The 24,278-nt window shown below is 39.6% G+C and overlaps 2 protein-coding genes across 16 annotated transcripts in view; both read right to left on the bottom strand.

Moving 5' to 3' along the window:
• The window catches only part of PPP3CB (protein phosphatase 3 catalytic subunit beta), a 52,835-nt gene extending 43,726 nt beyond the window's left edge, over nucleotides 1-9,109 (bottom strand). For 2 of the 8 annotated variants that reach the window (XM_032191691.1, XM_032191693.1), the window contains exon 1: nucleotides 8,812-9,109. In XM_032191691.1, the coding sequence (XP_032047582.1) occupies nucleotides 8,812-8,881 (70 nt within the window). In that variant the 5' untranslated portion in view covers nucleotides 8,882-9,109. The remainder of the gene's footprint in view (nucleotides 1-8,811) is intronic. The other 6 variants (XR_004253496.1, XM_032191696.1, XM_032191695.1 and 3 more) reach the window with 6 other exon arrangements.
• A 9,728-nt stretch (nucleotides 9,110-18,837) lies between these two features.
• USP54 (ubiquitin specific peptidase 54) overlaps nucleotides 18,838-24,278 on the bottom strand; it is a 98,354-nt gene continuing 92,913 nt past the window's right edge. For all 8 annotated transcript variants that reach the window (XM_032190970.1, XM_032190969.1, XM_032190967.1 and 5 more), the window contains 4 exons: nucleotides 23,919-24,037; nucleotides 22,783-22,923; nucleotides 21,042-21,228; nucleotides 18,838-20,271 (listed from right to left, as the gene is read on the bottom strand). In XM_032190970.1, coding sequence (XP_032046861.1) covers nucleotides 19,613-20,271; nucleotides 21,042-21,228; nucleotides 22,783-22,923; nucleotides 23,919-24,037 — 1,106 coding nt within the window. In that variant the 3' untranslated portion in view covers nucleotides 18,838-19,612. The remainder of the gene's footprint in view (nucleotides 20,272-21,041; nucleotides 21,229-22,782; nucleotides 22,924-23,918; nucleotides 24,038-24,278) is intronic.

Raw genomic sequence — 24,278 nt, 5'->3', positions numbered from 1 at the left:
TTTTCAGATCAGACCCTCACAAAAAATAATTCTGTTTTAACAATTACTGGTAGTTGAGTTCAACTAGCAAGCTGCATTTTCTGTGACACTGAAAGCAGAAGTTTCTGTCTAGCGTCTGGGAAGAACTGTATCAAATTAGTTCAATTAATATATTTACAGAAATTATATTTCAAATGAAAACTGCATATATCCAAGGGTTATCCTTAATGCCCCCAAATCGTGTTACTGTCGGAAGTAGTTAGGCATCTATAAAGCTCTATTTGCCTCATGAAAAAAAAAGTCTTAAAATCAGTTCCTCAGAGTTTAACAGAATCGTTTTCTGCAATATACATATATATAAATATATTTCCTATTGCTCAAGAAGGATATTTTTTAGAATAAAGATTTAATCTGCACCACCCAACTGGAATAAAACAGCAAGACTTACTATAAAAAACATTTCTTTCAGATCCATACTTAATTTTTGTCTCAATAATAGTTAACACAGTTGATATATTAGAGCTCACACCTTTGAAAAAATATTACAAATAACATTTTAATAGGTTAAGTATGATAATTTTTGAAGCATTTAGACAATTTCTGCAAAGTAATGGGTTTAATTAAACCTTTGATGAAGTAGTAATAGAATGTTATAGCCTAAGGTAAAAGAATTGCAGCATGATGTATTCCAAGACAGAAATATAATCCATATTACAAAATCTTTGTTCATAACCTGTGCTCTTGGGACTGTAACGGAATGGTAATTAAGAGGAATTACCCGAAGGAAATAACATGGTGCTGGTCATTAAAGGATTCCCTTCTACCACTCCCTGCAAAGCTAAGCAATAGATAACGCATTTTGAGATGAAACCCTAAAGCAGTACACACTGTGGTACAAAATAACAGACTATGTCCTATTAGTAAAAGTAGAGATCTTTGTCAAAACAGTCATGTCGTGGTTCACAACAACACTCTGGACTTTCTAAAACAAACTGTTGTTTACTAGCCAAAATTGTCAATTTTGCTTTTAAAATATGTATTGATGATGTAATTTTAAGTATATTGATTCAAAATATTAAACACTAAACCTGGAGAAAAAAAAGTGGGTAATTTTTCTATTTTTGTTCGCAAAAAGGTTGTGATTATTTTATTACTATTCACGTGTATTTGCAAAGAGGAAAACAACTGATCTTGCTTTATACTGCAGTTCTACTTAGAACAGAGATATCAAAAGCAAAAAACAATTCTCTAAACCTGATTCTACAGGCAGACTTTCTACAAACATCTGGTACGTTTTTACCTTACAAAAAAGCATGCTACATTCAAGATTCAAGAGTTAGCATCAAGCTGAATGGATTTATTTGCAGTACTTTGTAAAGAGGTTCAAAAGCCGCAAAGCTGCATTAGCATAGTACTTCACCCAACATACTAATCCCTGTGGAGAGGTGCAGTATGGCACCTAACACAAACACGCTACTTCGAGACCCAAAGCAGATCTCACATTGCCTAGTAACTGCTACAGTACAACAGTAGCTGCTAATAAAATCTAACGTGTAGATACTGTAAATTTAAACCACACTGATACATATGCCCATTTTAATAACGGTGGTTAAATCTGGCTTGTATCAGAGGCACTCTGTTGGAACAGGCTCATGAAACAAGATGAGATCAAAGCCACTAGACAAATGGTAGGAAAAAGCATCAGGGATCAACCGTACGAGGTATTCCACTTCCACAACCAAAGTATTTTCTGCTCCTTGGGCCTTAAAACTGAACTATTTTCTCTGCCATTGAAAGAAAAACAGCCATTTTTCCTCTATAATCAGGACCCCATGACATGTTCCATAAACCCAGCTTTGGCTGTAAAAGCAAGCCCAACATCCCAGTTTTCATTTTTCTAAGAGTGTTTTTAGTTTCACAGATCAAGCCGCAGTTCCCATTACCAGGGTTACTAACACAGACACGGTGTTTGTGTAAGCCTTTCCAACGTAATGCAAGGACACAACTCGATGCCTTGGTGGCAGGTATACGTGAAATATCAGATTGTGGAGAGGGATGCTATGCATCATAGCGGCACAACTATGGTGTGCTGTAAAGATGGGCCAGGAACATTCACTTTGCCAACTGTTTTATTACCACCACAGCCTGTTTTTCCTTCTGTTGTTTGGTTGTGTTTTGTGGGCTTTTGTGAGGGGCTGGGAAGGGAAGGGTGGCAGAGGTGCGCGTGTTGTTTTTTATAAAGGCATGGCTATTTACATACTGACATTCAGAAGAAGCACAAAGCCTAACTCCCAGATGATCTTCCAGCCTGTCCCTGGAGCTTTCACCCCTCTATGCCAACATCTACAATGAACAAAGAAGTGCAGCACCCATGACTCCTATGAGGACAGAATAGATCCAATTGTCCTCTTGCACTTGGCAGGACAGATCTGAAAAGAAATAGCATGAAGACATCCCAGATGGTCTATGGACCTGCAACCTTGAAAACATTAGTTAAACACAAACACAGGGCAGCCATCTACTACTTGAACCAGAAAGCTCAAATCAATAGTCGTCAAAAGATACAAGTTTCCCTATTCAACCCAAACAACAAAGCACAGATTCAGGAACGTCAGTTCCTCACGGATTATGGTATTATTCCTAAATGCCACAAAAATTATCCCTTTACTCAGGTTTCTTTAAAGGCATGTCTCTTGCTACAATGTCAAGAATTCTTAAAGCAAAGAAAAATGACCCTGTAAACCTTGAAACCTTACAAAAGCACCGCAGGCACTATTTATTTTATTTCTACATAGCATGTACTTGCAGCCTTAGAAGTTCCATAAAATTTTAAGTCTCAGATGAAACAATTGATATGCCCTAATAATAATACCTTCTATGCTGTGTAATTTTCCTATTAATTTGGTTAATACTCTTGAAAACTTATCTCAGTAAAAATATTATTTGTCTGAGTATCATTAATGGGAGGAGCATCCATAAAAATGACCATAGTGTGCTATGCCTAAAGACTGTTTAGTGCTTAAATGTGATTCTGGCACTGATGGATTCATAGTGCTTTTCCTCACCATACTCCATTCTCCAAGCAGGGTGGTTTAAGGATTTCCTCTAGAGGTAAGCATCATCACATTTATGACCACTAAATAGGACTGTTTTTCAGTATTTCGCTCAGACCCTCAATAGATACTTTCATACTTTTCACATTCAATGAATATAATTGCCATGAATTCCAGAATTTTAGCTGTACATTTCATGAAAAAGTATTTCACCTTTCTTTTATACTCACTTCAGAAAAAAATGTACCACTTTTCTCCTTTTCACAGGGAGACAAAAATAGCAGTTGTTACCTATTAATCTTTTTCATTAAATACCACTCACAATGTAAGCAATATCCAACACCACCCCCTACTCATCTACCCCTTTTCCAAGTCACAGATTTGTAATTTTTAGTTCCACCCTGCATAAAAGACACTCTGTTCTGCTGAACATATCCTCTAGAAAAAGCAGAAAAGCAGGAAGGGGGGATCAAAAATTACACGCTACTGTTGAAGATGCACATATAATCCAAGATGTATATAATTGATGATGGTACTTTCCTCTAAACTGATCTAATTCCAACCCTCCTGCCATAGGTAGGGACACCAGCCTGGTCTGGAGGGAGGTGTCCCTGCCCATGGCAGGGTGTCGGAATTAGGTGGGCTCTCAGGCCCCTTCCAACCCAAACCATTCTGTGATTCTATTATCTTCCAGTAAACTCTGAATTCCCATCAGCCTGTTCAACTGCCACCAAGTTAGTATTTTCTGAATACTATCCATATGGACCCTACCATTTATTTCCTGAGTTCCCCACTCACCAAAACGAGGGCTGCTCTTTCCCTCGTAGTCTCTGCTCCTTGGCCTTTATCACAACAGTGCCTCTTACAACTTTGCTGCCTAGTCACTCAGTCTAACAAAAACCTTCTGAAACACCTCTGGAAGTTAACTAGCCCAAGTAAGTGTTATTTTGCTATTTGCTCTGTTTTCTGAAGATAAATGTTAATCTCCCTCAAGCGTGGAAGTTTATTACCTATTATCTTTCCCAATTATTCTGATCCAAAAGAGGACATTACCTCTTTTGCTTACTTTAAAGACTCTGATGAGGGAACCCAATGAACAGTGTTGCCTGGATCAATCAGACTACTGGCTACTGCAAAAAAAAAAAATCTAACAATTTCTCTTGATTTCCTTCTATGAAAACCATCCCTTCTCTTCTTTAATACTATATTCCGCCAGGGACTGAATTAGTCTACTCTTTCACAAGTGCTATGAGTCTGCTTAAATTAAACTTACTGATCTACAGCTCTTCAGCGCAATCTGGAGCTTTTTAAAAATGCTGCTGTGCTCCATTTCTCAGACTCGGAAGATGAGTTATGCCACAGGCTATGGAAAATAGATGAGCAATTTTGCACTCAAAAACCCCAAAGAACTCCATTAGTGCCACTAGAAAAATATCTTCTGGTCTTGGGCTTTTTTTTTTTTTTTTTAAAAAACATTCATATTGTTGATATGTTCTGAAACCACTTACGTTTCAGTGAGAATTCTTCAGTCCCATTCAGCAAAAAAAAAAAAAAAAAAAAAAAATTGACTTGTCTGAAAGAGTTGTTAGGTCTTTACGTAACAAACACAGACAAAAGTAGCTGCCAGATTTCTGCTCCGGCCTTCCTGTCCCAAACCTCAAGCACCAGCTGGCCCTACTGACACTAAGGCATACATGTTGTTCTTGTTTGTTTGCTTGTTTGGGTTTGTTGCTGTTGTTTAAGATTCATTCACTCTAATTACCCTCTCAGGAAATGTAAAAGGAAGTATAAGGCCAATCAAACACTAACTTGCCAGAATTCAGTTCCATTCCCTCTCCCAAACCAAAAACTGTGATGGTTTTTCAAAGCATGACTTCTTAATGTTCTCTTTACTCTCCTGCTTTACCGGATTATTTCAGAATCACTGCTGACCAGCAGCATAAAGGCACTCTAAGTGCCTTTACTATATTTTTAAAACAGTCTTCATGTTGCCTGTAAACCTTTATCCTTTTACCGGTTCTTTTTGTTTAACTCAGACTCCATATTGTGAAGTTCAATACCACAGTGATTTATTTTAACAATGACATCCATGCAGCAGAAAAAAAAAGTAGCTACTGGTATCTTAATTTAGGATCCTGCTCAGGGCTAAATCATGGGTTACTTTTCTTAGGGGTTCATTGAATAGTCGCTTCAATAAGTTATCATTTTGTTACTACAACGACTGTTTGCCTACCACACTGCATCATGACTTTTATCCAAAACAAAGGAACCACTGAAGCCTCCCATCTCCAGAAGAACAGACACCATCTTCAAATTTAGCAAAAAACCTCCACAAGCTCAGCAACAAGGCACTCCAGATTGTGTCCCAAATCCTGGTGAGACATTCCTAGCAGACAAAGAGCAGTGTTCCAAGCACCACGTTGCCGTGTAGCTACTCACAGGTGTGTCACACAAGCCCAGGTGCTTTTCATGCAAAGGAACCCTAGAGAAGGCTCTCCCCTGCCATTTCCAGGATCACCACAAAACATAAAAAAAGAAAAGAACCAGATACGGCAGTTAAATATCAGTGGCAGTTTAAAAAGGTGGTTTTTCTGTGATTTTGACAGAACATAATAGAGGAAAGTGCTAACTTCCACAAGGCAACGAAATGCTAAGCATCATTCTTCAAGGATGAAGAGGGCACCTTAGAAAACAGTGAATCAAGAAGACATGTACCTTTCCTCATCTCTGTTAAAGGCAGCAACAAAAGCCTTGTCACTAGACATTTTTTGGGAGCCAAATGCCACCAACTGACTTTACACATTTTAATTCTATAGCTACCCATCAGTTGGTAAGAAAAATTTCAAGTACGAATTACATTTTAACTGAGAAATGAACAGACAGCTTGAGCTTTTTATATACATTTAATAAAAGCAGCCAATGATCTGTGATGATAAAACTCGTATGTGGAAGGCATGCCAGCCCAACACAGCTAGACTGCATACACTGCATATTTAAAACCATTATTATATTTTTTATCATATAATTATTATGTTTATTATCATATTATTATCTATATGCCCAATGTTGAGCATTAGACCTGATAACATTTCAGGTGCTCTTCCAGACACACGCACCTCTGATGAATACCTAAATATACAGGTCAAAATATAATGGGGAAGGGCATATCCTAATTATTACCCTACCTTATTAGAGAAGATTAGTTACTGATGATACAGTAATTTAACCATTTTTTTTCTTGGATGAGCATCTCTAGCTCATTTCTGCCAACACGTATTATTAATGATTAAGGATTTAATTTCTCACAGCCTCTTGTCTTCGATGGTTTCTTACTTCTTCCCCTTTCCCAGTAATACAGAGGAAGAAAAATAAAGCTAAAATAAAAGCAAGAGATAAAACAATGCAAATACCAGCGAGCATTAAATCCTGAATTCATGTTTCCTCCCCAGAAGACCTAATGAAGACCCAGTGAAGACCCAGAAGACCTGGAGAGCATGAAAGTTGAAACATTGACCAATACTCTATGGCGCAGACACACCAGGTAACGTTACCGCATTTGTCTTCCAAGTTCTGCAGCTGTTCTCAAGGACCTAAGATATTATACATGAAAGGCCTCAGCAACTAGAGTCAGAAAACAGAACTGGCAGCATGAAAAAAAATCAGAACACCTCTATATATTTTTTGTCCTATAGTGATTTCTCTTTTCTTGATGAAAAATTATTCCCTTAAAAGAATCTCAAAAATTTATTCCAGTAAATAAATTCTTTGGTACCTATCAATAAATAGCTTGATACTTATGAAAAAAATCACCAATTTCAACAATGATTCATAAGCATTCAGGAAGTAAAACGGCATTATTTAACCATTTAAATTCATCTTTAACAGTTTCAGCAACCCACCCGGTCCACATGTTTCCATTAAAAGAAATTAATACTTTTAGGTCCCTGCTATAGAACGTTGTCTTGACAAAAGCAGAGGGCCCACCTGTTTTAAAAGCATACCAGCCCATCTGTGATCTGTTCACCATACCATAGGTAGGAGCATGGCGAACATATCTTGGTATGTGAGAGGTAACACGTCTATTTGTGAACAGAGATGTCACATTTTAACATGCTTTCAACAAATGTATTTCTGTTGCATAGATACTCCCGCTTAGCGCTGACATAACCTGCAATCTTGCACCCCTGGGGTTGCTGTCTAAAAAAATATTTCAAACTGCATTGCATCTCATGGGGGGTGGTGGAAAAACCTGTCCTTCCTACAAAGAACACAGACAGCTTCACACAGCTGGCCAGGCTTTCTCCAGAAACCAGTGATTCAGCATGATAGCTATAGACAGGACAGGTCACCAGAAAGAACAGAAAAATGGTGCTATGTGAACATTTAACTGGCTGTAATTATGTCAGATGACGATATCGAGCCTGATTACAAGAGTTCTGTATCCCACACACCCAGGTCCAAAGAAATACTGTAACCCCAGGCTGTAATCCTGTCAGAATGAAGCAGGTCTTAACTACCATTTTTAACAACCAGATGCATAGGTAGCATTTAATAAGCTGAACTATTAAGGTTTGGGAAATCAGCAGGTATTCCAGTGCACTCTGAAGTAGCTAATCACTTACCAATAGTTCTCCTGTATTGTTTGAGGAACTTAGATTTGTTACAAGGGATTGCTGTAAAGGTACAAACATTCAGCAAGTCCAAACACCTGAAACTAACAGTCTCACACCAACAGCACAAATTAATACAAGCTCCTAGCAGGCTAGTTCTACCATTTTCTACTTTTACTCTCGCAATTTGTTCAAACAAATCAACAAGTTAAGCAATCCAAAATGAGTAACAACTTATTGCAAGTGAAGGTTTCCAGCCTACTGGAAAACACGCTGATTTCCAAAACATACTATGGGATTCCAAGGCCCTGATTAAGCCTTGCTGAAGACAAAAACATCCTCTTCGTTTCTCAAGAATCCCTATTAAGTTAAACGAACAGATCTCCTCTCCTGTGAAATCGGTTAGATCGTGTGTTCTTTGGAATTCTGATCTTAAAAACAGGCCGCTTTGTATACAGCCATGAATTTCTGATTGCCCAGGTCTGCTACCTCATGCCGATGCCCACACTGCCACGGGTAAATACAGGGTGACATCAGAGCTCTGGAAGCATATCTGCAATTTGAGTGAACAAAAACTAGGAATTCTTTAAAGTGCAACCAATGGTAGCCTCTTCGCTGGGGACATAGACCTAGCAAGAAATGCTCAAAGCACTTCAGTTGCAAAGGAATACTCCCCTCAAAACGCTAGGATGACACATGTATGCTCTGGAGCACGGATCATGTTCTACGGCCCCACGACCATCTCGGTGTGACGGCTGTATCTGCTCTCAGACGTTTCACTTCTGCGAGGCACCACGTTCGGCTTTAACGCCTCCCCGTGAGACCCTGACACCGGGGAGGCCGGGAAGAAACAGACCACGGCGAGTTTCCTCCTCAGGACCGGCGGCGCCAGGCCGACACCCAGCAGCAGCAGCAGCAGCAGCAGCGGAGGCAGCGGCTCCCCCCCGCGCTGTCACCGCCTGCGGGCACAACCGGGCCAGGCCCCGGGGCTGCGGGGGGACGGCTGCGGGCCCACGGAGCCCACCCGCGGCGGGCTGTGCGGCCCCCACAGGCCCCGGCGCGGCTCCGAGCCCCGCACAGCGGCCGCCTCCCCCGCCACCCCCGGCCGAGGCCCCGCACCGTGTCCCCCCCCCCCCCATCCCCCCGGTGCCGTGCCGGGGGTGCCTCACCCTTGACGGCTCGCTCGCTGGTGGCGTGCGGCGGCAGCAGCAGCACCTTGCTCCCCTCCTTGGCGGACATCGCTGGGCGCTGCCGGGCTCCGCTGGCGGCTGCTGCTGGGCGCGGCGGCGCCTTCGTCCGCCTCCTCCGCCCCCGGGCCGGCGGGGAGAGGGGCGCGGGGCGGCGCGGCGGGGCTGGGGGCGCCTACAGGCCCCGGCGGAACATGGCGGCAGGCGCGGCTCGCAGCTCCTCGCGCAGCCAGGGGACAGTCGGTCCGCCTCGGGCCCGGCATGCACCGCGCCGCCGCCCCGCCAGGGGACTACGGGAGCGTGGCGAAACTCCCCGCGCCGCCAGCGCGGCCGGCAGGGAGCGTGGCCAAAGTCCCCCGCGCCGCCGCACGATCCCCGCCGGGGCGGCGCCTCCGCCGCGGGGAGGGGCGGCGCGGCTGCGGCCCCGCCGGCACGGAGCGCCCCCGCCGCCGCCAGCGGGCCAGGCCGAGGCCGGGGGGCCGGGGAGGGGAGGGGAGGCGCGGCCCGGCCCCGCGGCCACCATGGAGAGCTCCGCGGGGCCGCCCCTCAGCGCCGGGCAGCGCGCGGGGAGCCATTTTGTGAGGCCGCCGCGGCCACGCTGGGCGCGGGGGGCAGCGGCGACGGGGAAGGGAGATTTAAACCATTCTCTACCTATGGAGTTGCTGCTTTCAGCTATTAATAAAGAAAATGTGTAAGATGTATTGAGTTGTGCGACCCACTTGACATAATAAATCAGTAACAGGCTCCTGGTTACTGGTTTCCACCTGAACACGGCAAGAGCAAGAATGACAGGAGGTGTCTGTCATCTGCAGCATGGAAAGCTCATGGTTGACAACCAAAAATACCTCAAAATTGAGTTTATACAGGAAGATGGTTTGATTGTGCCCTCCCCCTTTTTAAATTACATGAGCCAACTTTTGATAAACATACCACTCTACAACACTCATGAGAAGCGGTTGATAAATTTAAGGGAATCAGAATTATAGTCCTTATTTATCTATTAATGGAACATGTAAGCCTTCAAAACACAGCTTTTGAAAACACAACTCTTAATTCCATGTCCATAAGTAAAATGTGTACATGCACACAGAGCTAGGACACAGTATCACAAAAAAAATCCTGGACCACTATTCTGCGTTTAACCTTTACGTTTTGCAGTAGTAGGAATTACCACTTCATACCCCATGTTTGGCAAATGTCTGTCATTGTACAACCAATTTAAAGGGCATGGCTTTTAAATAGGAAAAAATTCAGCTTCAGCACCATCCATACCCATAAGATCAGAATATGCAGCAAGAGCATAGGATAGGAAGGGCAGTAAGTAAACACTGCTCCAATTGACTTAAAATTAGCTTAAAGTAGATCTGCTGGAAAAGGGAGAGGGGGGGGAATTAATTCAGTGTTGTTCAGTGAATTTAGTAGCAAGAGAAGCTCAGTAATAAATGCAGTTTCAATGTTTGACAATGTGAAACAGAGACTGAAAGAAATTCAGTTGTCCATACAATGCTGAACACAGGGAACCTGAGACCTTGCTGGGTGTTGCCAGGAATTACCTCTGTAGCTGAAGTGCTGCTGCAAAGAGAGATGCCTCTCAGTTACTCTCTTCTCTCATGAGCCTACAGCCAACATGCTTCTTTATCCCTTGGGGTATGAAGTAAAAGGAGCTGATAGAATTCTGGTTGAGGAAAAAGCTTAGAACAGTTTTATTTTATTCTGATGGTGTGGCAGAAGGAGCTTCCAGAGTGCCTTGCAAACTGAAATGCTTCTAATGCTATTCTGGCATCTGAGGAAAAGGCTCATCCAGAGAAAGCTTGCTGTACCCCACTGCCCAAATACATCAGGTTGGCTTGATGAATGGCATTGTCTCCCTATAAACCATATATCTTTAAAACATTAAAAATAATAATTTGAATGACTATTTTTGAATAACAACAGATAGAGAAGTTAGCTAGCGTGTTTACTTTGGGCTTTTATTGTTGTCCATTTTTTGGTTTTAATATATTCCATCTTGCCTTATTAAAATACAAAGGAAGTGCCTTTTTCATTAGGACAATGCCAAAACCTGTATTAGTGAGAAACACAGAAGTAAAGAATTATGCCCAAGCCCTTTAGCTTACCATTGAAGCTTTCATGTTGTGTCATCTCTAAATCTGCTAGAAATTCTCGAAGGGGCATCCATATTGCCCTAGCTCAACTAACATAACTTCATGGTGAAAGCAAAGCTGTTTGATTCTGTATGGCTTGTCTTCAATGAACTACAAATAGCATTATCGCTATAGGAAGTTAGCAACACAATTACAAATAGAAACACAGATTTGCAAGTAAAAGTCAACGTGCCTTTATAAACTCAACAGTTTACCACATATCTCTCATAAATGCCAGACAAAAGCATTTCTGAAAAAACAGAATTACATTTTATTTCCCATTCCACTTTGCCACCAAGTGGCCATTTCATTCCACACATTTTAATATCTTAAAAAAAAAAAAAAAAAAAAAAAAAAAAAAAGGCCAATTGCTATTCTAACCGGTATACTAAATCTTCCTCTAGCCTGCACTGGACTACTACTTGAGCAACTGCTTTTGTTACAGAGAAAAAAAAAAATCAGCAAGAAGTACAGGGAAAGATCAAGCCAATCCATCTTGTTCTACACCATGGGAAAGAGTCATTTGTTAAACAAAAAGGTGTTATATTAAAACCTAGAATTTTCTGATACCTAAACAGTAAAAGATACAGTAAAAAATAAGTAAATAGTCACCTCAGACAACAAATGATGTTTAAGTTCAGACAGAAGCTAGGCATAAAAATGACTGTGAAATTCTGTATCCATCTCATGCAAGAGGTCAGATGATCAGAACAGTCCCCTCTGACTGTAACAGCCATATATCTTTAAAACTGGCACAATGCAATGTCCCAGAATCATCTAATTACCCAACGAGGACTTTTTGAAAACTCTAAGAAAGAAATTGAATCACAGGAGAGAGAGAGATATATTCCAGATCCCAGGAGAAAGATGCATAGAGCAAATCTTGCAGAGATAAACCAGGTCTGAGAAGGAAAGATGTGCTACAAGCAGGAGAATAATATGAAGAGAAACTTCAAAACTTTTAAGAGGTTGTTCCATTTTGTTGACTCTCACTAGTGACTGTTAGAAACCGTCCTTTCTGAATTGCCAGAAATGGTATTGTGGTTCATATAAACTGTGAGACTGACTCAGAACAAGCCAAATTTTAAATACATTTTGACACATTGCTATACTGTAAAGTATTCAATGTGAAGTTTTCTCTGAAGACATCAGATTTCCCTGCTGTCCAAAGACAGTTTTTATGGCAAACCTTATTGCCCATAACACAACAGCATCATTCTAAAAGGCTGAAAGCACCGTCTTAGGCCATTTTCTCCAGCATCATAAAATCATTATCACTGCAATACACTAGTTGCCGATGTCAGACAAATTAATGACTTGGAATGGGAACTGAATTTTTTTTTAGGCCTCTCCATGCTGCTATGGTATGTCATCATGGACAAGGAAAACTTTTTGGCCAGCAATGTAGCTGACCGGCACCCCCGCAAAAAAAAAAAAAAAAAAAGCCACAAGGTTTTACAGTTCATCCAATACTGAGAAACTGCACTGACTTAAAAAGCAAAAAATGTCCTCAGATAGTTTATAGTATAAATTACAAGCAACTTTACTACCGTTCTGGCCTATTGCACTCCCTACACATTCTCTTCATTCTCTGGTTAGCTCTATGAACTGGCTGCAGAAATAGGCTACATTTTAAAAGCTAGTCAAGGCCCCTCTCATTTTCCACAGCATATCACAAATGCAAAATAAAAAAAAAAAAGCTGAGGCAATCCACCCTGCACCACCTACATAGCTCGACTCTAGAATTTTAGGTGATGTTTTTCTTGCCAAAATGTATCAGCCACAACTCTAAATCTCACACCTCTGGGGTGATGGTACCTCAAACTCTTCCTTCGATTTCCCAAAACATTGCTCAACTGCTCTGCTTAAAGCATTCCTTCCCCCTCCCTTATTATCTAGTTCAAACTTTTCCTTCCTTAGCCTTAAGCTATTGCTCTTTCTCCTACCACCTGAGACTAAGCAATTCCCTCTCTTCATTTATCTTACTACCTTGATGATATTAATAGACTATGAGCCAGTCACCTCTACTCACTCTGAAAATTGAGTTCACTCTGCTTTTTGCTGCCCTCCTTTGTGTTCTCTCTGGTGTTTTTTTTTTTTAAAGCCTCCACAAGCATGAGACTTAACTGGCAAAGTATTAAAAGGTAAGCAGGCCTACATATAGGAGAATATCATTAAAATCACTTTGCTTTACTATATGTAAGCTATAATGTAAAATATTTTACTATATGTAACTATTATATAAAAGTGAGAATTCCTACTTCGATGAGTCGTGTTGATCCATGTACAAGATATCCTATAGATAAGAGAAATCCCAAATCCCATGCAGCTATGCCTTCATCTTACCCCTCTGCAACTTTTTAAACAAGCTACTGAAACCAAATACCATTAAACATTAATATGCATTAATCAGAATTAATTGATCCATTGGGACTGGATAGCTTAAATAAAATTGTGCCTTAAATAAAATTGTGCAAAAAATAACCCTCACAAATGGGAAAACCTGAGGGTATGACTAATAGTTAAATGAATGAAGAAAAGGATATCCCAGAATAATACCACATGATGATTAAAGCTTTTCTACTATGTATTTTGTCCCAATAAGTTTATATACAAATTGAAATTTATAAAGCCACTAAAGAGATAGGGGCTTTTTTCCCTTCAAACTGTAGGAAGATTTTGTTTACATTTATTTTCTGATCTGTACTGTCTTGGCTTTTCACATCAATTATATCATTGTGTTCAAATCAGCAGTTTATTATGAAAAATCACTTGAGATGACCCTCCTCCATGTTCGGATGATTAAGGTATCATAAACACCTAACTGCTATATCAGCTACAGCATCGCTTCTTTCAAGCCTCTAATGGAAGTCCATCAAAACCAGCCTATAGAGCTGAAATGGTTCTTTAACATCAACAGAGCCTTTTTCATCTATCTGGAGAAACTGTGAACTACCAAAACAAATGGAAAATTTAGTTACAGATTGTTTCACCCAATTCAAAACTATTAATACATGGGGTCATGAACAATTGGTTATTTCTTCTTAAATGTACTTAAGAATACATACCGGATTTCTAATACTTGTAACTTATTCAATGGTATAACACTAATTTGTATTTAACTAACATATACTGTATTAAAAAAAAATAAAAATCAGTTAACCTGTATAAGAAACTGAGAAGTTTAGTATGCTGTGTTGGTATTACTGCATTTTGAAAGCAAATTATTTTCAAGTAATAAAACAAGTAGCCTCACCGCAAGCAGAACCCAGAGATTTTTCAAATAACATATAAGCTATGCTCTACAAATATTTATCAACGTGTCAGACAAGAGAGGAAGAAACAAGCATTCATTAAACTAGCTTTATGTGCAGCATTTCAGCAAGTAATTCAAGGTTACTAAGTCAAGATTAATAAATCAAAGCAAGTTAATTGCATTCAGATACTGTTTACACTTCACACATATTGCACGTTAACATGCACATGCTCTAATGTGCTTTAATCTACTTAACGCAACCTTGTATAGTTAATCAGCAGTTGTTCTATGTTTGGAATTCCCACAAAAGACAATCACATAGCAATTAGTACAAATTCTGAGTAAAAAAATTGCATGATATGAAACTGTAGACCATCATCAAAATCACTTTGCCAGACTAGTAAAAAAAAAAAAAAGTTAAACTAAAATTTAAAAGTATGAAATGATTCTCAGATTTGATTATTAAAATGCAGCTTAATTTATACTCACTTTTCTCAGGTATGTTTAATTATTTTGATTAATAACATATACACCCATAAAGCCTATGATTCTCTATCTGGGACTGGGCCATCCTAAATTTAAGGTAAAAATCCTGCAATAAAGGTAGTTCAAGTTAATTTACAAATATACTTATGAGCAAGAAGATTAACAGTCTATTCAATGTTCACTCACCCAAGCGTGAATACTAAAAAAATTTGTTGATGTCATTAAGGAAGTTTAGATTTCTTCAGCTGAACTCATCCATTTGTATATGCTTCCACAAACATACTACAAAACATATTCTGCAGTGTTCTGAAGCAACTGTGTAACTGATCTTAGCTGATATTTTTCCATCATATATATTTATATATATACATATATATTTTTAAACTTTTAAAGGGGGCTTTATTTTAAAGTGTTAAAATTCCTTGATAGAAGAATGATGCAGGTAGAAAATTTCAGTGGTAGTGCAGTAGGATTTAATGAAAAAAAAATTTAAAAAAGCCAATCTAATGTGCTTCTAAAACATTTCCTAAGCTTTAAAAAGCTAATTCCATTGCTGAAAGTAATCGTAGAACTGGTATGGAAGGAGCATTGCAGACATGTCTGATTAGGCTTGAAAAGGTTCTGAACTATGCAGTGATAGAAATCTAACTTCTGCTTTTTGCCACCCATAGTGATAAGCAGCAAACAGCACAGTGCTAGGCAATTCCAAAACACATCTAGTGCAAGTGAGGGATCTCTAAAAACATAAGCACATTTTGTCTTTGCCTCAGCTGATATAAACACTAACCTGATTATTACACCGTTTGCCCAGTGACTATTTATACATATAGCAGAGGTATGTAATATGTTTCGCATAGTTTAACTTACAGCTGCATGAACATTATTAAAGTCCTATAAAGAACATCGCCTACTCTCTACAGTCTTCCTTTCTCAAAAGCTTCAGCAGCAGACCAGTGCTAAGGACCCGCTCTGCCCAGGAATCCATCCCTTGAAAGAAAGTAATGGGTCTGTCTGAATTGCCCAAGTGTTCTCCAAAAAGATGGAGACTTCTGAGTGAAGAGATGTAACGCATAAATGTTCTTGTAACATTTTTTTTAACCTATCCGTCTATTTCTCCTCCATCTCCAATCCACCCAACCCCTGCTTTTTTCCTTCCTTCTCTTCTCCCCACACCTCCACCCTGATCCCCTCCGCCAAAAGATGCACAGATATTACCCTTTCATTCTTCACTTCAGTGCCTAGTTCAGGTCAGTCAATCATGAAAAAAGGTGGAGTTCATTCCCACTGCGAAAAATATGTAAATGCGTTAAGTGACATGAAATGTAGAATATGCATTGGGAACGCTCTCTACTGTTCGTACTTCTTTCCCTAACCGTCACTGTCAGCAGTGTTAAGAAACAGAAAACAGAAAGTTAAACAGTTCCTTCCCTCTTCCCAAAGACCATGTGTTTTAACGTGGGTGCTGCAGCCTTTGTTTAGGAAGGCCCAGGCACATACCTCACGCTTCTGTAGCTCACTTCTCTAAAGCACGGTTCACTTGAATTGAATGACTGGTAAGTCCCTCCAGCACATGCTCCACTTGAGCAAATCAGATGTTCAGCAGATCCGAACATGATTTCTATAAACAGCGCGCACATACTCTGCTGCTTTGAAGAGAAAGAACTGTGCTAGGTAGCTCCTTCTGCACATACAGAAAAAACTGTATTTACACACATTTGCTACTGCTATAACACCAAATCACTGTTTATTTAGTTTTGCTCTTCCTCCCCACCCCACAATCCAGGTCTACATATGAATTACAACACACTGTGAAATCAAATACCAGGTGTTTTTTTTTTTTTTTTTGAGAATGGGAATTAACTTCAAAATAAATATTTAAGATTTTATTTTCATTTAACTTAAATTCTATCCACTAACCTACTCTGCAGCCAGTGACGGTTACTTTAGAAAGAAAACCACAGCTACGTTGCATCAAAGTTTATAAGCTTTAAGGGACTGTTCCAAAATAGCTGCTGAATTCCTAGTTGAAGCTTCCCCCTCACCCTTCTTATGGGCAACAGTGATTTTTAATGAGCTATTTAACTAATACATAATTGATTTCCTAGGGTTCAAATAGCCAATAAATATCACTGAAGAAAGTGAAAAGCTACCAGTTAGTCAAATTGCAATTAACTTACTAATGTCTCTAGGACTTGCAGGCATGAGCTACAAATGAAGTGATGTTATTTCTTCAGGTTCACGTTCTCTCCCAGGTTAAATGTATTGCTGAATCTACTTCAGTTTGTTTCTATTCTGATATATTACCATACTGCTCAATATGGAAATATTTCAGAGGTTAACGTTCCAGTTTGTCCATTTCAGGCCTCTAGTTCAGTTAATTTCATAGTAAGCAATTAATATACAAAGGTGATTTACAAATCAATTTTGAAACCTGGTAGCTAGAACTACGATGACAGAGTAAAGAAAATACACAATTCCCTTTTAAAGAAAAAAGGATAACACCAGTGGTAGTATGATTAAAATGAGTTGCCTCACCTCAGGATTATTCTGCACAGCTTTCTGGAAGTGTACTTCCTCCTTCACAGTAGCTAGGATTATAATATTTTAATAAAAATCCAAGCATATACATTTTCTTTACTTGCAAATGTTTCATTCTACATTTTGCTTCTTTAAGGTGTGATTTTGTGATTTGTTTCAGTGGACTTCTGTTTTAGGTAATTATTGAGTTCAAGGCTACTTAAGCCTCACTTTGTGACCTGATTTTTTTTTTTTTTTTTTTTAAAGGTATACCACACAAAGTGTCAAATACCTACCTATGTCCTCATTTGGATCCTGGGTCTACTATAAATTTGACTGCTAAAGGTTAATAAGTAAAGCTGAAAACAAACAGGGACTGCTGTCTAGAGTGATATGATTTGTGTAAAAGGAATGTAACAACAAGAAAGCTGCAGCTGCAACAGGAATGTTTGTGTGTGATGCAACCATCCACCTCTGCACTGGAGCTACTTCCTATAAGCAGAGTTGTACCTTCTACAGCTAGGAACTTCGCAGCTCATTATCATGTGTCCACGTCGAGCCAAGGAGACCAACAGTTCCATCTGCTTGGAAACAAACCTTAATCAAACAGCTGTTTCAGTAAAATAATGCTCCATTTCTTTAAATAATTAGTAAAAAGAACAGTAGAACTGTCAAAAGTTTCAAGATATTAAACTGGTTAAAATGTTCTGTGAAAGTCTTTTTTTTTTTTTTTTTTTTTTTTTTTAGGAATAGTAGGGTGTAAGAAGTGTTTGTGTCCTTCCCCGAGCTAGTGAGGGGCAGTTATGTAAAGAGAAATGTACCACATAACCCCAACACACACTTGAAAACTATGTAATTACATCAAATTGTAACAATAACAGACATCACAGCTATTATTTAGAAAGGAGAAACTGAGAAATGACATTCAGTAAAGTGAATGAAACTCAATCTCAGCCTAAACAGCAAGAACAGATTAAATTTCATCAAGTATCAAGTGCAAATCATGAAATTAACTGGAAATGAAGATTAAAAGACTCAACCTGGAACACCATTGAAAACAGATGAGCAAAACCATGCACTAGAGGGCAGACTAGACCTTCCACTGGCTGGCTGGAATAGGACAGAGTCTGCAGTCCCAGTTTTTATATAAGTATTAAAACTTGCACTGTTACATCACTTGTAACCACTACATCTGAAAGCATTTGCAAGAGTACGACTTCAACTCTTATTACAATGAGATTTCTCATTACACCAATCATTTCTAATGACCCTTATGTACAAGATTAAGAATCCTACGTGCATTCATTTTGCACAGATTCTATACTGTCATCCCCCCTCACCCCTCCCAAGACATCTCAAAACACCTTTCAAAGGACAGTTAATTACTGCCTGTTATGAGGGGAAAGTTAAGCACAGTAGTGTGAAACATCAAATTTAGAACAAAATTACATCTTCACGACGTCCTTCAATCTAGTTAAGCACTGATTACATACATTTTGTAAATGAAGTATACTAAGTAACTCAGTGTATAAGAAAATCAATCAGCAATTTCAGACCAATTGATCAGTAAAGGCAAATAGCAAAGAAAGCTCATAAACAGGTGAATATAACTATTTTCATAGATTTATTTGAAAAATACTTACAAAAGCAAGTATGTTTGACACTAAAATAGTTAAAACTTATTCTGTGTTTACAATGGTGTAATTAAGCGTGCAGCATTAACAGTCTTTTGTTTGAAGCATTGTTAGTTTGCCTTAAGGAAGTGGGGAAAATTCTGTTTTACCAATGAACAATGTTTCCCTACCACTTCCTCAGCAGCAGCTATAGCCGTGATCTCTGCCTGAGATCTCAGCACACTGAAAATAGGGTTTGGTTTGCTAACTGCCAGCCTACCAAGTATAGATTTACTAGAACCTGGAAGGTTGGTTAGTTTTTGTCTGTTTTCCACTATGAAGGAACAAGGTGAGGAAGGAGAGGAAAACAAAAGGATTGGCTTTGTACACAAAGAATTTACCAAAGCTACATTTCATGAAAAAGTCCTTAAAATGTCTTCCCATTAATGGCCATCTTCCTTCAAAACATGCACATACTTCTGAACTTACCCGTAAACCAGTGCCCCTGACATTTACCATTCCTACAGCACTTCTTGCTAGGAGAGGCCAGGACTATAATAGCTAAGATTCCCCACCCAGACAGCAGTTCAGTAGTGTCAGAAAAGAAATACAGTGCAATTAGTTTCCACATGTCGTATAGCTACATTTTAAGACAAAACTGGCAGATACTGATTGAAAGAGTTTGCTGTCTCCACATAATCCACACTATAGCAACAGCTATAGACTGTTCAGAGTGACTTCTCAGGGTGCACAGAGTGGACAGGACCTCACCAGCCGTTATTGTGCATGGTGCCAGTAGCTGTTGCCGCTCGAGCCAGCATGTTTCTGTGCGTCTCCGAAGCAGAAGAAAAAGTCCCATCTTTCACATGCACTGGCAGCATTCGTCTTCTGCCCGGCTGAGGGGTGTAGCTGTTTTGTCGCCAGTCTTCATCTGGGGGCATATCAACTCTCCTCGGACCCGGGGCCTTAACACAGGAAGGGGGCACAGGACAGCCTTGAGGGGCACTGGGGTCCCATGAAGGCCCATGTGGCATTCTTAAAGTGCTGTAGTCTGTGCTGGCTGGCAGCCTGCAACCGATGGCGTAAGACTCATGCATTTGATGTTGCGAAGGCTGCTGGAAGAAGCCTTCCTGTAAACTCTTGCCTGTCTGGCCAGCGTGTTTCCCCCAGAGCGCCGTTCGTTTATCTGGTAAGGTGGCTGTTTGTCTGGCAGGGTAGCTCATGTTCAGCCAACGGCCAGAGACATTTGATGCTCCACCTCCTAAAGGCAGATTAACAAGAGGCTTTTGCCCCTGGGAGAGGGTGCCTCTGGGTGCACAAGGGAGACTCCCGTAGCTCAGTGCCACACCTGGGTAGTCGTCACCTTGGAAAGCTTCACCCCTGTCAGGCACAACCAAAAGTTTCTGGATGACGTTCTTCTGATCTCCTGGGGAAAGATAATAGACACAACACACAAAGGTTGCTCAGTTATGTTCTGTGTATTATTGCTTCCTCACAGAACTGCCAGCTGTGGCCAACATGCAGCAGCAGAAGATAAACTAAACCAATAGTACATCCAGTTAATGGTTGACATGGAATTCTGAATGAAAGCTAATTGCACCCTAAGTATTCGCTTTCCTTTCTGCATTTCCTCCTTATATTACTTCAGTTACCATCAGACACTTCACAAGGCAAAAGATTTCTTTAATAGCCATCTCTCTTGCATCATCAAGGAGAAGCCCATCGAAGTATTTCAATGCTGGTAGATTAAATTGTTTCTGATGTCTTTCACAGGGAAATTAATTCATATAGAAAAAAACGCAGGAGTTAGTTATTTCTATTAACACAATTACATGTGTAATTTGCTGGAGCTAGCAGCTTGTGGAAGTAATCTAATACATGACAAAAAAAAAAGGTGGGGTTTACTGCTATTTTAGCACTAAAGAAAATTCCTCACATAAATGTGAATATGATTTCATATTAAAAGTAACTATAACGTATCCATGAAGATAATTCACTTTTGTTATGTTCAGTGATTCTGTGCTAAGTGGACAATGCACAAGGGCAGAGAAAGAGAAAAAGAATGTGTTTCATCCTTCCAAATTTCTGGAGGAAGTCAGGCTGATGGTGAAGTATCATTACAAAAGACAAGACCTGCATAGTCATATTTCAGCAACATTTCTCATCATGAAGGAGGTTGAAAAGTCCTGTGATTACCTGACGGTTTACGTGCCTTGCCCACCATGCTGGGCATCAGTACATCATGGGGTAGGTGCTGCACCTGGTTTGGGGTGTGCTGGGGATCAAAGGGAAACACAGGAGGATCGTGGGGGAAAGGAAGGGAAGTGGAGCTGGAAGAACGGTGGCTGGTTTCCATTGGCATTTTCCTCATATTTGGTGCTTCCTTTTATAAAATGAGAAAGGAGAAGAAAAAACAAAATGATGAGTAAACACAGAGTTGGGTTGAATCAAGCAACAATGGTGCTGATCCAAGGAAAGGGATGAATTACTGGGAAAAAAATGACATGCATTTGTATGTGAAAAAGGAATACAAATAAAATCTGCACCAATCCAGTAAGGCTTTTACTGCAGTGGCGAGCTATTTGACTTGAATATACCTAGAGAAATATGTTAAAGAAACTTGGTATATACCAAAATTGAAATATACCAAGGAGAAAAAGAACACACAAATTAATCATGAAGGTTTGGTTCACAAATCAAAACCACAGATCAACAGAAGGTCAGAGTTCAAATGCCATACTACACAAGCCATGAAATCAAATAAGGGTATTTCTGATCCTTCTTATTTTCTAGCAGGGTTTACTGAGAGCTCTGATTGAAGACTGAAAAAATTTACCTGGCACAATTGAAGGATTTACCAGTACTGTACCAGTACACTCTGTTAGAAGCTACCCACCCCAAAGCAGTGCTGACTAAATAGGATGCATACCCTCTCCCCCATCATTGCGTAACTGAACACGATAACAAGCCACCACTGACTTAAGCCTAGTGATTAACTTCAACAGTGGTGACAGAAAGCCATCCTATTGGCTTCTTCTGCTGTGGGGACAAAAATCTTCAGCAGAGGGAGGGGTAGACAACTAGAGGTTTTTGACCATTTCTGCCAGCACCTCCAGGTATGCATTAAAGATCTCAGCAAAGTATGCTGAGGAGCAAACATTCATAATTTTACATACATATGCTTAACTTACTGTATGCAGCAGAAGTTACAATCACATCAGCCAGTCTACATGACTGATCTCGCAACTAAGACTCTTCTACATTTATTTTGCAGTTGGTTTCCAATAAAAATCTAAGTATATTTAACAAAAAACAGATCCAAGCTAAACCTTCACATTATAGCTGGTTATGCTACTTTATACTGGTTTATGCTACTTTAACAGAGATAAAGGAGAAAAAAAAATCAACCCTACCTATTCTTAGTTACTTCCTATATGTAATTGGCTGCATGTCATGTACCAATTCTAGAATCATCTCCCCTTTTTGCTTACCTTTGCTTGCTAAAAATTCCACTTGCTGTATATACACACAGGAGAGCAAAAACTTTCATATGGCTAGTGCAATTTTTATTATTATTATTATTATTATTATTTAAAGATCAAAGCTTTATTAGAAGTGTTATTGAAAAATAACTACGTCAACTGAAAAGATTATACTGGATGTCCTTTTATACCGGGCAAGGAATATTAGCTCACGTGCTTACCAGCCACAGCAAGTATTACTCTGCAATGACTCCTGAAGAAAATGCCTTTGTTATTTAAATAAAAGCTCATTCTTCTACCAGAAAGAGAACAAAATTCACAAAGACAAACTTTCACCTTGGCTTATTGTTCAAGTTGCCCGCCATCTTGTTCATTAACTACTAAATACGGACAGAAAACAGCAACTGTACACGCAGATAATGCCTCTTTTTAAAGCTACACATCATTCTACTTACAAAACTGTGAGAAGAGACCAAGGTCTCTTCTCTGTTCGAGACAACTGTCCCACTGAGACTGCGAGCAATGCGACGGAAATTCTCTGCACTGTACATTTCCTCCTCTTCTGGTTCCCTGCTATGTTCTCTGGTATACGTGACCTGCAGACAATATCACACAGTTCAGAAAAGGCTTTCTGTAACATCAATTTTGTGTAATAATTATAGGGAATTGATCAATATACATCTAACAGACTGCTTATGAAATGAAATTCTTAATGAAATGCTTAATGAAATTCCATGACCTTTCCTCTTTTGAAATCCTTCATTGAAGTCTTGAGAACTTAAAGCAATTGGGTCTTTCTGGATCTGATTATCAAAAATATTATCCTTTATAGCCATTTCTTTCTATAGCAAAATACAATAAAGTACTACAGTCCTCTCATAACTAAAAAAAAACACCAGGATTATTTGATGAGTGCTGGAAGCTTACTGATCTTATGTTAGCAAGGAAAATGATTATTTTCTTTCTTTTTCTTTTCACTTGTTCTATATAAACAAAATCATTTAATGAGTATGGAATTGCTACAGAAAGTATGATTTCCCCCACAAAATACTTGTATGAATACATATTCATGTACAGACACTGATATGCAACTGCCAGTTATTGAAACAGGTTCTTCTCAGAAAAAAAAAAAGAGAAAAAAGCATCTTCTTCCCCTCTGAGGTGATCATCTACCAACTGCAGCAAATATAGCATTAAACCCTTGTCTATCAAAACATGCAGTGACGCAGTCAAAAATGGGAAAAAACTGTGTCCCTGTAAGTGGTAATATCCAGAAGCAGTTACCCTAAGTTGGAACACAAAGCCAAAATGTTCAAATACTAGATCTTCAAGTTTTCAGGGGGTATGTGATCTTGGAGTCAGAATTTTGATAATGTGATTGCATGCAAGCTACGCATAGCATGAATTGCTCACGTTTCCACTAATTAATTCTGAACCAGACTGTACTTAAAATTCTCTCTAATATTAGTAGTGATGATCCCACTACTTTTATTTTTTAAAATATATTCCACTTCTCCCAACTGTAACTTTTTTTCACTCGCACAAAGCACTTCCTTCCCTTCCCTAAGCACATCTTAGTGAACATCATCACCTTGGAGACAGAAGAGACAGCGGATCCATACAGATTGCGCTCGATCTCTGCTGTTGGGGTTTTCGAGAGACCCATGCCAGCTGTAGTATGCAGCTTCCTCACATTCAGGTTTGCAGAGACTGGGAAAGAAAATGTTGTGGTTAATCTCGGGGCTTAGTTGTACATTACGTCACATTTCTGTCTATCTTGGCAGAAGACAGACAGGCTAAATACACAGAATGAGAAGTAATCATAAATTCCTGGAAGGTCAATACATAAGCTAACTCACAACATTGTCAAAGGGAGAGTCCAAGACACTCACTCCTGTTTCACTTGCCCCTTTTACAGGGTTTCTAGGGAACAGGGAATTGAACTATTTAA

This window comes from Aythya fuligula, chromosome 7 (genome assembly GCF_009819795.1).
Source record: "Aythya fuligula isolate bAytFul2 chromosome 7, bAytFul2.pri, whole genome shotgun sequence".
Classification (NCBI taxonomy): Eukaryota; Metazoa; Chordata; class Aves; order Anseriformes; family Anatidae; genus Aythya; species Aythya fuligula.
This window is presented reverse-complemented; position numbering and strand designations above follow the sequence as displayed.